The sequence below is a fragment of the Chenopodium album genome, chromosome 1, assembly GCF_948465745.1.
Source record: "Chenopodium album chromosome 1, dcCheAlbu1.1, whole genome shotgun sequence".
Classification (NCBI taxonomy): domain Eukaryota; kingdom Viridiplantae; phylum Streptophyta; class Magnoliopsida; order Caryophyllales; family Amaranthaceae; genus Chenopodium; species Chenopodium album.
The window spans coordinates 8,013,809-8,028,271 of record NC_137834.1 but is presented as its reverse complement, the minus strand read 5'-3'; the positions used below and the strand labels follow the sequence as shown (position 1 = coordinate 8,028,271).

The 14,463-nt window shown below is 34.9% G+C and overlaps 1 protein-coding gene and 1 long non-coding RNA gene across 2 annotated transcripts; both read right to left on the bottom strand.

Moving 5' to 3' along the window:
- Positions 1-295: 295 nt before the first annotated feature.
- Positions 296-6,371, bottom strand: LOC145627733 (uncharacterized). The gene is made up of 4 exons (XM_081680086.1): positions 6,318-6,371; positions 3,367-3,462; positions 3,112-3,243; positions 296-994 (listed from the first exon to the last, which is right to left on the bottom strand). Exons 1-4 carry the CDS (start codon positions 6,369-6,371, stop codon positions 533-535), a joined length of 744 nt encoding a protein of 247 aa, XP_081536212.1. The 3' UTR covers positions 296-532.
- A 1,405-nt stretch (positions 6,372-7,776) lies between these two features.
- On the bottom strand, positions 7,777-11,353 carry LOC145555817 (uncharacterized). Its single transcript, XR_014091585.1, has 3 exons — positions 11,007-11,353; positions 8,728-9,002; positions 7,777-8,156 (listed from the first exon to the last, which is right to left on the bottom strand). It is a non-coding gene; the product is annotated as an uncharacterized LOC145555817 (long non-coding RNA).
- Positions 11,354-14,463: the final 3,110 nt, after the last annotated feature.

The following is a 14,463-nucleotide window of genomic DNA, read 5'->3' as shown; positions in this document are numbered from 1 at the left end:
GTTTATAGCTGTCGCAGATTGCGACGGTTTTACAAACTGTCGTAATTTGCGATAGCCAAAACCTGTCGCAAATATGGAAATGTACGACAGTTTAAAGCTGTCGCTGAGAACGACGGTTTAAAGTCGTCGTAACCTACGACAGCTTATACCTGTCACCATTTTCTTATTTACGACAACTTTTTTCTGTCGCAATATACGTGAGATATAAATTGTCTTCTTCTCCGCCACCTATTTCACCCTAAGCTGAACCTATATCCATTCATCCAGAGCACTAGTAATATAAATAAATGCATAAATTAAACTCATATTAATTTCATTAAAGTTAAATAACATTTAGTAACAAAAGTTATTCACCAAGTTAGAAACATAACATCCAAAAGGTTAGTACTAACAAAATAGCATACAAAAGGTTAGTACTAACTATATAGTATAGCATACAAAAGGTTAGTACTAACAATATAATACAAAAGGTTAGTACTACACATAATTAACATGCTGAAGGTTAGTACTAATAACCACTAACACCTACGAGCTAAGACACCGGAGTCTGGTCAGCACCATCACCTCCCATATCTGAGTCATCCTCCCGCCTAGGATGGAGAGGTGGAGTGCAAGAAGAAAGGTACTCATGGCCAAACTCAGACCAACCCTTCAACATCTGCGTAATGAGAACCTTGTTCGCTCGTTGTGCCTCCTCCCTTTCTTTTTTGAGTGCCTCTTGCAGCCTGACATCGAACTGAGCATGGATGTCCTCCAAGCGTGCTGCAACCTCCTCTTGTACACGGGCTTCAACCTGAGAATTAATTGATGGACAGTATGGTTGCGATGAACCGTCTCCACGACTAGGAGGGGGTTCATAGAACAGGCGATCACTCTGACCTAGTCCCTTAACCAAACCCCGCTTCCTACCACCAACTGCCTCCCAGTACAACTGGTTGGGGTTAAGTTGTGAACCCTGAGTAGTGTATTCTTCCACCTTCTTCTCATATGCATCCTGCAAAAATACACATACATACATACAAACAGAGTTAAGTTTCTCATCATTTTACTACATTTTAGTTTGAAGTTGCAACAAAGAACAAAGATCATATTAATACCATCTGTTTTATGCATCTAAAGAGTAAAAAGGAAGACTTAGTTTTAGGAAAAACCTAAAAATTTGCAATTATGTGTATTTGCAGACTTATATTAGTCTCTTTGAGTGGGCAGGGATGCTAGTATCTTAGGGAACGTTGGATAAAGAGCTCTTTACAACGTGTTGTTATCTTCGGTGACATGGGAAAGGTACAATACATTAGTTCAATGTAAATATATAGTATCTAGCATTTATGCAGCCAACTTGTGATTACAGTTCATTAAAAAGGGGGGGGGGGGGGGGGGGTTGGAATTTATCGTACTTTGGTCAAAAGGCAATTACAAGCCTCTCTAATTCATATTAGGAAGCTATGCCAGATTGTTGACTAGCTGACAGTACAGAACCCTTATAATTGTATATAAGAAAGATTGCTGACAGTGGGATAATGTAAACCAGCAAACTGAAGAAATAGTGCTCCTGCTTCAGTAGAGCTAAGCTTATTTAAACTCTCTATTTCACTTGAGTTGAGTGTAACTAAACTCTCTTCAGTAGAGCTAAGCTTATTTAAACTCTACTTATGGCTTCACTTTAGCCCTTCCAAACAATGCTATTTCTGGTTAAAACCACTTTTCTGTCATTGAGTTACTAATCAAATTTCTATAACTAAGCACAGCAGAACAGAGAAAATGGAGGAGAAACATGAGGTTGATAAGGTTGATGATGTTATTTTTCCGGGTTTTCGGTTTCACCCAACTACCGTCTTTTCTATCGTACATCCACCAGCGCTCCTTCCTTTTCATGGTGACAAATTCTACAACACTATTCAAAATCGATAAATCACATAATTTAATCACAAACAACAATAACGCATTCATTTAAATGTCTGTATGTATGATATGGACTTAGATTTAAAATGATGTCTAAAGATCCATATCACTCCAACATTACCCATCCTTTGACATCTAACCCCACTTGTTAATGTAACCATACTAATACATAAGAGAGTAATAATCACCTATCATTATAAACCTCCAATGTGAAGAACAAACCATAACATACTTTACGTTAATTAATATTCATAAACAAGTTCTAAGCTTTAATCATGACATTCACTATTGTAAACTTGTATCTTATATATAATTTATACTTTTTCAGATTTTAACATGGAATGATTTTAGGAATGATATTTTAAACAATTACATACATACTAATTTTAAACAATATGCATACATACTTTAACTTGAAATTTAAATTACACCATACATACTTTTAGTATAATCATTTACATACTTATACACACTTTAAACAAAATCATACTCATACTCATCATATAAACTAACTCCTATAACTCATACAAATGTAACAAAATAAATATTCATTCGAAGCATACCAAATAAATTTATGCACAACTCACCTTAGAAAGAAACCAACTCCAAGCAAAAGCAAACCAATTTGATTATATCCTACACAAATTAGCATAAATAAATAATTAACTACGAACTATTATCAATAATTGTGATAAAAATAGTAAAAACTAGGAAAAATTCCCAGCATTAATCCCAACTACACAAACAGCAGCCATATCACATAAGAAAAACATTTAGAATGATTTGTATTTACTAATAATAATAATAGTAATGATGGATAATAATCTAATTCAAGGTATTAAAGATAAGGACACACCCAAAGCAAGGAACCCAATTGAGCCAAAAGCAATTATAAGCCAAGGACACACCCAAAGTACTCCAGACTTCTCTTAATTTTAAAATTCTGTATTGCCCTTCTCAAGGTTTCTCACAATTCATGATATATTGAAGATGTTTACCTCAAACCTAACCTAGTATGTTCAATTTGTTACAAATTCACATAATAAACCCATAAATTTGAAGGCATTAGTGCTTGTATGATTGTTATTACAATTCTGGACTTTAAAATCAATTTGGGATGAAAAATTCAGAGTCATTCTTAAATTCCAAAAGTGATAACAAAGTAAAAAAAATTTAAAAAAAAAAAAAAAAACTTAAATCGATTTTTACCTCAAAGTTAAGCGTGAACCCAGTCCGGCGCAGGGCAGTCGTAGCTCCGGCCTTAGTGAACTTGCACACCGGAGTCAGAGAAGACGACACACCGGCGTCAGAAGCAGCGGCACTCCGGTGGCCCTCCGATACCTGTAGACAAGTGACGAAAAAGTTAGGGTTTCAGTGATAAATTGATAAAATTAAAATTAATTAAATGGGGATAACCGACTAGAGAAGCGACGGAAAAGTAAGGTTTCAGGGGAGGCGGCACACCGGCGTTAAAGAATCGTTGCTGACTTCCCTCTTCCTCCTCTCTCGTCGCGTCTCTGCTGAAGGGTAGTGAAGTGAAAGAGGGAAAGTAGGGGTGTTCTAATAATTCTTTGGAGTTTAAAAAAAAAAAACAAAAAATAATCGTAATCTGCGACAGTTTATGTCTGTCGCAGAATTTTCGAAATATTAAAAAATTAAAAACAATTCTTTACGACAGTTTTTAACTGTCGTAAAACCTGTGTAAGAATATAAATTTATTCATATAATTTCAACGACAAAAAAACCGTCGTAAAAGGGATAGGAACTGTCGTAATCTGCGACAGCTTATTAAACCGTCGCAAAATCATAATGTTACGACAGTTTTCTATGACCGTCGCAGCTTAATTGTCGTTATTTAGGCGGATTCTAGTAGTGATTTTTTTTTTGTTTTGACGGACTTTTTACAAGTAAAAGTTAATAATTACATCACTTTGCTCTATTTATATACTAAGGGTGTGTTCTAGCTATTCACATGATTTTACTTTTTTAAACTAAAATGAACTTATTAGACTTGAAATATGTGAAAAGAAGGTGAGCATAACAAGCCCTAACTTTGACAACAATTTTTTATAGCAAATTGGAAACAAATGTTATCATCAAATAATGTTGCTGAATAATTAGTTTTATTAAAGTTGCACATTAGCAACCATTCTATCAAATAATGTTGTTGAATAATTAGTTTGATTAAAGTTTGTTGCACATTAGCAATCATACTAGTCAAAGTGTTACAAACTTACAATTTCTTAAAACAAAGGAAGCATAAATTTGTTTGACTATGTGGACATTATTTAATTTAAATAAGCTTGGCTATAATGTGAATTTGTAATCTGCAGGCTGCAGCCATAGAGCATAATTGACAAAGGGAATTAAAAAAAAATAATAATAATAATAAAAAATAATAAAAAAGGCGAATTAGTTAATACGGAGTAATAATTTTTATAACTTTTTTTTTTTTGAAACATAATTTTTATAACCTAGTATATGAATTAATGACACTTTATTTGTTGAGTATTTTATATCTAGTTATCCACTATGCATATGTTGTAAATTATTATATGATCCAACCTGTTTTGTTTGGTTTGGTTCAAACTTCTAAGAAAGTGATAATAATCCATCAACAAATAAATTAATAAATTAATTATTATTAAGTGTACATTAAAAATGTTATCTTATTAAATCCTACTAGTACATGTTACGGGTAAAACGCAATACATTAGTACATGTTATCCAATGTCGTCTTAGCCTAGCTTATTAGCTTCTTTTTTTATTTGGTGAAGAGCTTAGCTTCTTATTTAATTAATCAACAAAGTTAAATTAGTCCAGTCAAACAAGAAAGTGTGAACAAGTCGAGTATACTTGAATGTGATCCACTAACCTCTATAATTACAGGTCAATATCAGATTTGATCTTTTCCTTTAATTAATAAATAATCTCCCTCTTCAAATCACTATCCTTATAGGTTTTAACAAGATATGAAAAATATATGTAGTAGGTTTTTATTATTAAAAAATTATTCAGTTGTAATTTTAAAGAACAAATAATATTACATAAATGAAAATAAGTTTTAATTAGTAAAAATAACTTAAATTTAGGGTTTGTTCTCATACGTTTATTTTCAGTTTAGTTCAGTTTAGTTCAGTTCAACTCCTAATTTCCTTCTCTTATAAAATATTCATTTCATTTCAGTTCAGTTCAGCTCAATTCAGTTGGCTTCAGTCAATGAGAACAGGCCGGAGGCCCTTAGTAAGGTAAAAAAAATTTTGCCTTACAAAAAAAACAAGGTAAAGTAAATTTGACTTCAAGAGAACAAATATGACCTAATTTGATGAAGGATTGATCACATGGAATACTATTTCGTATAATATTCAGTACCAATAGAAAGTAGACACTATATTATTAGACGGATAAAGTGTCCAGTAATGGTGGAAGTCTAAGAATAATTTTAGCTTTTGATTTTGAAAGTAATTTAATAACGGTTTTAATTTGTAGGCCAAAACGTATCCTAAAAAGAATATAGTATTTGCATAATATGTTATCTATATAAAGGTTTGTGTCGAAATAATTAACTCTTAAGTACTTCAACATTAGTTGTACTAAGTAATAATTATATTGAGTGGGATAGATAGGTGATTGTTGGCAACAACTAACCAACCAAGTTGTAATAAACAATATTTAACGGATAAAAACTGTATTATACGTAGTATACTATTAAGTATTAACCATATACTTCAATTCATTACTCGATCCATTAGTATTACAGTTGTAGGTTTAATTTAATTTTGGACCACAAGATCACATCAAGAAGCATGCATGTACCGACCTTGATGAAGGTCTAAACAACTACCTACGGAGTAATATATAAAAAAAGCATAGATTATAAATAATTAAATTTATAATAAGTAATTATTATGTACGGAGTATTACGTTATACGTATTGATTAATTTAATCACACTAATTCAGTGTTTTATTCTATTGTAGTACTGTTAACGTCTAGAGCTTACTAGCTACTCGTAGTTACTAGTACAGTAAATCTAAGTACTAATATAATTCTTTTTTTTTTTTCTTTATTCGAGGAAAATGTTTTTGAACATGCTATTTTGTTGACTTTTGAATGTTGACTTTTTAAAGTTTCGTTTTTCCTTAAAGTATATGAATAATCAAAATCATACGAAACGTACACAAGTTAGGATGATGTAGATATTAATTATTGATAATCTTATATTAATGAATGATTTCTTTATTAAAAGTTATAGGCTCCATACATGAATAGTAGAATACAAAACATATTGATATATATCACTACTACAATAAACGTAATGGCAAGCGGTTCAAACCCCCTAATGGGAGGCGGTTTTGAACTGCATGCCCTTGGGGGGCTTGCCATTAGCCTTTTAAATGGCAAGCGGTTCAGAACCGCTTGTCGTTTGTAGTGAAAGGGCAGCAGTTTTGGTGCCAAACCACTGCCCATTATGGATATAAAAAATTTAAAAAAATAATAATAATTTTTTTTAGTTTTTTCAATTAAATTGATACACAAACATAATATATGCAAAAACATTAATATTTTTATTAATTACTTGTTGTAATATTACATTTTCATAAAAAAAAAATACAAGTATAAAATGGATGCTGCTCTTGTTCACCAGCCGTGCACACCACCAGCCGCGGGCGCCACCAGCCGTCACCACCAACCACCTTAACCTGTATCACCACCACCACCACCACCCTATCCAGATTCACCGTATCTGCAAAACAATAAATTGAAAAAAATAAACAACAATAATTAACTTAATTTCAGATCTATTGTGTAAAAAAAAAAAAAAAAAAAAAAAAAAAAAAAAAAAAAAAATCAGATCTTAAATTATAAACAACAAAATTTTAAAGCTAAAAACTCGAAAATTATACACAAACATACCGGGTTCAGATCTTAAATTATACACAAACATAATATATGCAAAAACTCGAAAATTAGCTAAAAATTTAATGAAATACCGGAAATTCAAGTGAGATATGACTTGAGAAGCAGCGATCTAAACCCTAACACCGAGCCGGAAAACTGAACCCAAACGTTTTCTTCATTCTCGTCGCTGGGTACTCGGTGTTCGTCACTCTTCGTTGTGGTGAGGCGTGAGAAAGGAAAGAAGGGAGGCTGAGAAAGGAGATAGGAGAAAAAAGAGAAGGAGATAGAGGATGGAGGGGAGATAGAGGAGAGAGAACTGAGGCGTGATGGAGGGGAGAAAGAGGAGAGAGAGCTTGAAAATGAGAGGAGAGAGAAAAAATGAGGGGATAGAGAGGAGAGAGAGCGTGAAAATGAGGGGAAAGGGGACGGGGGAGAGAGAAGATGAGGTGCCACGTGAGTGGGTTTTAATTTCCTAGGGTTTTTTTGACCAAATCACTAGTGGAAAAAAGCCTATCCGTAACGGGCAAAAATAGGCTTTTCGTAACGGGCAGCGGGCGTTACGAATACCGCCGTTACGAATAGAAATATTATTCGTACCGGGCACTTGTCCGTTACGAATAACTAGTTATTTGTAACGGGAAGGTTAAGTGCTCGTTACGAATAGCCAGGTATTTGTAACGGGCAGGTTAAGTGCCCGTTACGAATAATCAGGTATTTGTAACGGACAAGTTGACTACCCGTTACGAATAGTCAGGTATTTGTAACGGACAGGTTGACTGCCATTTACAAATAGCCAGTTATTTGTAACGGACACTTTGACTGCCCGTTACGAATAATGTCTTGAAAAATTAAAATATTAGGGATATTTGTAACAGGCACAAAGGTGCTTGTTACAAATACCCCTTTTCCTTTTCCATTCACATCTCAAATTATCATTTATAATAATTAACAAACAAAAACCCAAATACTGATTTCCATGCCACAAAGGCACACAAATATTATCAAAATATGGCACACCAAATTTTAAATTTACATCTCAAAAAATTTGTAGAATCTTGTAAAATTAAAAATGCTAATGATAATAAATCCGCGAACAAAATGGAATACGAAAAAACAGCTGGCCAAGAGCATACTAGCAGTAGCAACAGCAATGTTCGGAGGAAGTGACATCCAGTCAGCCACAACAGCAGCATCCTAAAGCAACAGCATCAGTGCAACTAAGGAGCAGCCACCAAGAGCAGCAGCAACAACCCGTCTAAGTTACAAGAATCACATTCTTATCTGCCTCAGGTCATTACTAAGGCTTTCTTCCCGACACATTATGGAAGTTATTAACAAAATCTCCAGTAGCATCTGCAGCATATAAGCTGGTGTTAGAGAACAATATGATTAGAAAAGATAATTTCATTTTATTATCCTTTCACATTCATAAAAGTTGAAGCAAAAAAACGTTAATAAAAAGAATTTACAGCTTATTTGATGATTTGATAAGTGGTCATCAATCATTGACACGATAATAAATTCCCGAACTAAATAATGATCATATTAGACATTGGTTGACCAAAGCTAACAAAAATATTTTAACACAGAGGGAGTACTACTCTCTAAAATATTCAACAGGGGTGGGAAGGGAGAGAAAAGCATACGATTAGATGTTGGCTCACACAAGAATCAGTCGAGAAATGAATGGGTTAAAAAAACTAAATCATTGGAAGTCATTGAGTTAGAATCTAGTATAACACCCTACCTATGTCAAAAACGTATCCAACACTAAACACCATCAAAACTAAGCAATTAAAAACATCAAGCAATGCACATCAGAAAACAATCAATAATTGCAATTAAAATGTAACAAGGGATTCAAATATGATACTTAATATGCCTCTGATAAGCACCCTAGCATGGTGAACAAACTTGGCCATACCATACTTGATGATGAGGGTCTGAAGACACATCTCCAAGAAGTTCTCAACGGTAAGAGCCAACATGTAATCTGGCTTGTTTTGTCCTTCATCCAATAGCCCGTACCTGTTCATCCTCCTCAAAAGAGCTTCTCCCTCAAAGATACGGCGAGGGTTCTTCTCATCTAGAGTAAGAAGATGCCTAGCAGCATTACAGATACGGCTCAAAGCATGGTGAACTCAGCATCCAGTCACTCCTTCTCATAAGGATGACGTGGCTTCTTAAATTTCTTCCCACCTGTACACCATCCATTTCACAAAATCATCACTAATGATTCAACTATATACTAAACTCCTCCCTAAAATCTCAAATATAGCATGAATTATGATAATTAAACAAAACCCACTACTTTTTTTAACTTAATTAGATGAACAAACCAGTAGAAGCTATCAATTTGCAACATTACATATATAAAAACAGATCATTACCCTAACATGATAAACCATAAAATTCCAAATAAAGTAAAATTTACAAACTTTACAACAAAAACAAGGACAGATTTGGAACATGCAGTGAATGGGAAGTGAAATTTGCATTAATTGTTTTTGGGATCTATTACTTCATTTGTCTCTGTTGTGCTTTTACAGATACAGTCGGGCACATTGTGGTGGGGTTTGCAGCAATGGTTGGCTATGATGTGCTGCTTTGATGATGAATTGGTGGTTTCGCATATTAATGACATAACAAGTTGCCACAAACATCAGCCTGCTATACAACATTTCTCTAATAATAAATCAAATAACAAGTTCAAGAACCAAATAATAATCTATAAATTACAGATAGCCAGCTAATGGATGGAGCCTGTACTATTTGTAGCACACGGTTTTAAATTATTACATTGCAATATATTTTAAATCTTCTGATATAATATCTCTGAAATTAGTCCAAATTTGGTAGGTTTTGAAAATGACAGCAGCAAATCTCAAAAAAAATCTTCTCTTTAGAGGTGAATAAGCAACATATTAAGTTAAAACCGAGTTAAACCTGCAATCCTGCAAAAGGCTAATGATCAGCTGAGTTGAAGTTGAGGTTCTGCTATCTCTATGGCTGGCATTGAAAGAACTGTCCTGAAGGGAATACAGAATCCCAGCAGTCAATTACCTCTGCATTTGGAAGTTGACGAAACACCTCAATTTTCATCAGTGAACCAAGTAAGGCTGAAGGTAATTGCTGCTATTTTCTTAATTAAATCCAGTGAATGTTTTCTACATATTTTGTCACTCAAAGTTTATAGAGAACCTCGCAAATCTGTCTGTCTAGTGTCTACTTGGTATAGATACATCATACTGGTTTGTTTGAGTCCATAGAATTCTTTTACAGAGAGTTAATTATTTTGTGACATTCGAATGTATTTTAGTATATTTGTCACGTATGACATACTTGGACATTTACTCTGATTAGAGAGCAAAAAAGAAAATAAGTGGTAAATATAACATCTCTGGTGCTTTGTATTCTCCCCAGCCTAAAGTATCAAAGTTCGATTCATGGGAAAGTGAAGAAAACTGCTCAGTTTACTTTGACAATGCAGGAAAAAAGAAGAATAATAGTAGACTGGTGATAAATCCAGGTGACCCTCAAGATGGAGACCCAAGAGCAGATCCGGAGGAGCAGCAATCTGAAGTTCCCCTGTTAGCTCTAGATCCTCCTGCACTAGCTAAATCAGAAGCGCGGTCTAAGGTGGTGCCACAGTTTGGTTTTTTGGGAGGGTGAAGGTGAAGCTGGTTATAGCCGGTGGTGGTTTGTCAATGTTTGGATGAAAATTAAGAATTGGGTCGTGAACAGATACAAATCCCTCATATATAAAAACAGATCATTACCCTAACATGGTAAACCATAAAATTCCAAATAAAGTAAAATTTACAAACTTTACAACAAAAACAAGGATTCGAAACACAAAATCACAAACCCTGAAAATTCAGTTTATCAATCAATCAATTCAAAATTTCCTAACTGATTTCAACTGTTTAAATTAATTAATCCAGTAAAAACAAAGATAGAGCACAACAAATAGATCAAAATCAATGAAATAAAAAAGAACTAATCAAATAAAAAAAAATTTAAAAAAAACCCAGGTGATTTCAAATGTTTAAATTAACTAATATACACAACAAAATATCCAGCAAAATTAACACAAACCCATCAATCATCCAAATCAAGTCACAAAAATTAAGATCAAACAAACCCGTATATTAAAAAAATCAAACATAAAAAATAATAATCAGTAAATTGAAAAATTGGTACCTAGGGTTAGTGAAAGAGAGGCGGCGAGAATTGCGGGCGAGATTAAGGAGAAGCGGAGAAGGAGGGAGGCGGAAGGCGGTGGAAGGGCGGATTGAAGGAGATCCGGCGCAACCCCCGTCAATTTAACCATTTTTCTCTCTCGGCGGATTGAAGGAGATCCGGCGGAAGGCTGTTTTTCTCCAATGGAAGGGGAAGATTGATGTCCTGATTTTGAAATGAGAATAGAGAAGGCCTGAGATTGATGGGGAAGATTGTTGAATTACGGGGAGGAGAGAAGAGGAGAGGAGAGGGAGAGAGGGAGTGATGGACTGATGAGAGAGAAAGAGGTGAATGACGGCACAGTTTGGGCATTTGGGTGAAACCCTAAAAAGCCAACTACTGGGCTCCTCTTATTTATTGGGCCAAGTTTGGACATTTGTAACGGGCACAATATGCCTGTTACGTGTAATATAATATCCGTAACGGGCAAAATAGTGTCCGTTACGAATACTTATTTATTTGTAACGGGCACTAATTTGTCCGTTACAATTAGATACGTATTCGTAACGGACATTATTTTGCCCGTTACGAATAAATAAGTATTCGTAACGGACACTATTTTGCCCGTTACGAATATCTTAATTGTAACGGGCAAAGCTTTGCCCGTTACGAATAGCCTGTTACGAATGAGATTTTTTCCACTAGTGAATGGCAAGCGGTTCAATGCTCAAACCGCTTGACATTTACATTTTGGCAAGCGGTTCATCCAAAACCGCTTGCCATTGGCATTTTGACAAGCGGTTCATCCAAAACCACTTGCCATTTACATTTTGGCAAGCGGAATTCAATAACCGCTTGCCATTTGTGGCTGCCCATTAAGTTTATTCTACTAGTGTATTGTTGTTTCGGGTGAAAACAATGGGACCTTGCCAAAGGTCCTTTGAAGTGGGCTGAAGACTGGCTCGGTCCTAGTAACGCTGGGCCGAGGATTTTTTGCACAGCAAACACACGTAAACTGGCCTCGGGGGTGTGCCGAGGAAGGCCCCTCCGATGCCGAAGTCGATACAATGTAGAGAGAGAAAGTGTTATGCAAGAATATTAATTGCTTGAGGTTATTTGTGAATGAATGCAATAATGTAAGGGGAGTGAAAGCCTTTATACCTTAGCACAATAGGGAGAAATGGGCTTGAGGCCAAGTGGGCTGACCACGTTGACCGGACCCTTGACTTGACTTGGCATGGATTGGAGAATTGAACCTTTGACCTTGGGCTTTAATTGAGTCATTTATGGACTGGGCCCAATTAGGCTAAATTAGACCCGAACAATTGTGCTTTTTTTTTTACAACCAATTAAAAAGAATTGTAAAATGTGTACTACAGAGTAGTATGTATTTTAATCTCCATAAAATAGGGAGCTTATCCGGTAGTCAAAGACATAGTTGTGTTACTAGTGTATTTCTATAAGACTATAACCGTTTTATCCCACCACTTATACAAACAAGTGTACTATTCATAATGCGTTGCCTTCTGCTTCGTTGCTTGCTCGGAAGGGTTTGCTTGTGGAATCCAAATGTGGGTTCCGTCATCAGGAGGTGGAGACCATCTCTCATCTTTTCCGAGATTGTCCTTTTACTTAGAGTTTATGGGAGGACCGAACTTGTGGATCGACCTTGAATATGTCCCAAGATCAGTCATTTGAAGAGTGGTTTCCCGAGGTTCTTTCTAGATTTCTTCATGATAAGGATTGTTTGATGCTAGATCGTTTTTTAATTTGTTATGGGCCCTCTAGCTTACTCGAAACTCCATGAGGTTTCGTTCTGCGGTTAATTCTCCTGATTCGATTTTGGATCTCGCTTCTAGTTGGGTGGATAGGTGTTCCGAGGCTAGGTTGTTCAGATTTGATATTACTCTTGAGTTTCCTCCTAGGTTTTCTTGTACTATGTCGTCTACAGTTCTTCGAGGGAATGCTTTGGATGCTTGTACAGTTAGTCTTACTTTTGATGAGGCCTGAAGTTCCGGCAGTCATATGCGGGTACTGGATGGGTATTCTTGGATCTGGCTTCTGATGTTCATCTTGGTGTTGGAGCGCAGGCTTGTAGCTCTAATTCCGCGTACCAGTATGAACTGATGGCTTGTCTGTTTGCTTTACGCCACGTCAGGCAGCGTGGGTATTCTTCTTTACAGATTCTTACTGACTATTCTTCGATGGTGGATTTGCTTCGCTCTCAGTTTCCCAAGGATATTTCTGTGTGTTGGATTCAACAGGAGCTTCTAGAAGTTATTGGGGCTTTGGTTGTGTACTTGTGTGTCATATTCAGAAGGTCCAAGGTCTACGGTTGCTCAAGCTCACTGTTTAGCGGGGATGGCGCGTCGGCGTGATTTACTTTGTTTTCGTTTTTAGTTTGTTTGTTGTTTGTTTGTAAGTTCTTTTGTAAAAAAAAAAAAGATATGTATGTTATGGATATGCATAGTATTTATAGTACATTTGGTAAAGTTGGTGGGGAACTCATCTTTTAATTTTGAAGTCACAAGCTTGAATCCACCAACGATGTTGTTTTGGAAGTAGGGCAAATTCTTTACCTTTCACTAGCGGATCTAGTCTGACTTAACTTACTAGTATAAGAAATGCTAATTCAATAGAGTCTTTCATAGTACGTTTCATGTTACCTTATACTTCATTCGTTTCAATATTATTGCAACAATTGGACTTTTGCACTAATCATCACTCTTGTTTGACCATATAATATGATTTATACATTAAGCAAAATATAGTCACGTGGGTTCTTACTAGATTCGTCTCATAAAATATTTTCACAATATCAACTTTATACGAAGTATAATTTTTACTCTTATAAAATTATAGATATATAATAACATGTAAAATGAGCTTTATGATGCAATCCTTGTTGCAATATCTATACTGTGTATTAAAAGACGTTCTTAAAGAAGTTTAGGTGGCACGTGACATTCTCCCCATTTAATCCAGATTTCACTCCATGTCTAAAAATATAGTTCCTACAAGATTTAATATTAATGAGCTATTACTATATTACATGTCATTTAATAAAAATTAAATATTAATAAAAAATTTGTCATGAAAATAAAGCAGTAAATCGGGACATTGCCCGGGCCTAACACTAATTAAAATGAAAAAGTCGCAATTTTACGACACACTATAATTCAAAAGTTTTGTTAGGTGAAGGCTATAATTCTACCCTTATTTAAGTTCATGGTCCACTTAATTATAATCCTATTACTTTATGAGCTTCATTTTAAGTGTTTAAATCATATGAGCTATGCTTTTCTTATATTTGGCGAAAAAATGTGTATTATAAATACTTTATGTTTAAATATAAGGAGCAAGTATAGATTCAAGCAAATGAAAACCAAAACTATGCACCACAAAACTTGAAGCTTAATTGAAAGAAAACACCATTTTCTCCACCATCTCTCTCCAAAACCACAAATACTACGATAAT

Bases quoted from the DNA above. Each gene is read 5' to 3' on its own strand.
- LOC145627733 (XM_081680086.1), bottom strand. From the start codon at position 6,371: ATGGGCAGTGGTTTGGCACCAAAACTGCTGCCCTTTCACTACAAACGA. The intron at 3,463-6,317 runs GTTCTGAACCGC...AAGAATTATTAG, and splicing joins TTCACTACAAACGACAAGCG to AACACCCCTACTTTCCCTCT. The intron at 3,244-3,366 runs GTGTGCCGCCTC...ACTTGTCTACAG, and splicing joins GCAACGATTCTTTAACGCCG to GTATCGGAGGGCCACCGGAG.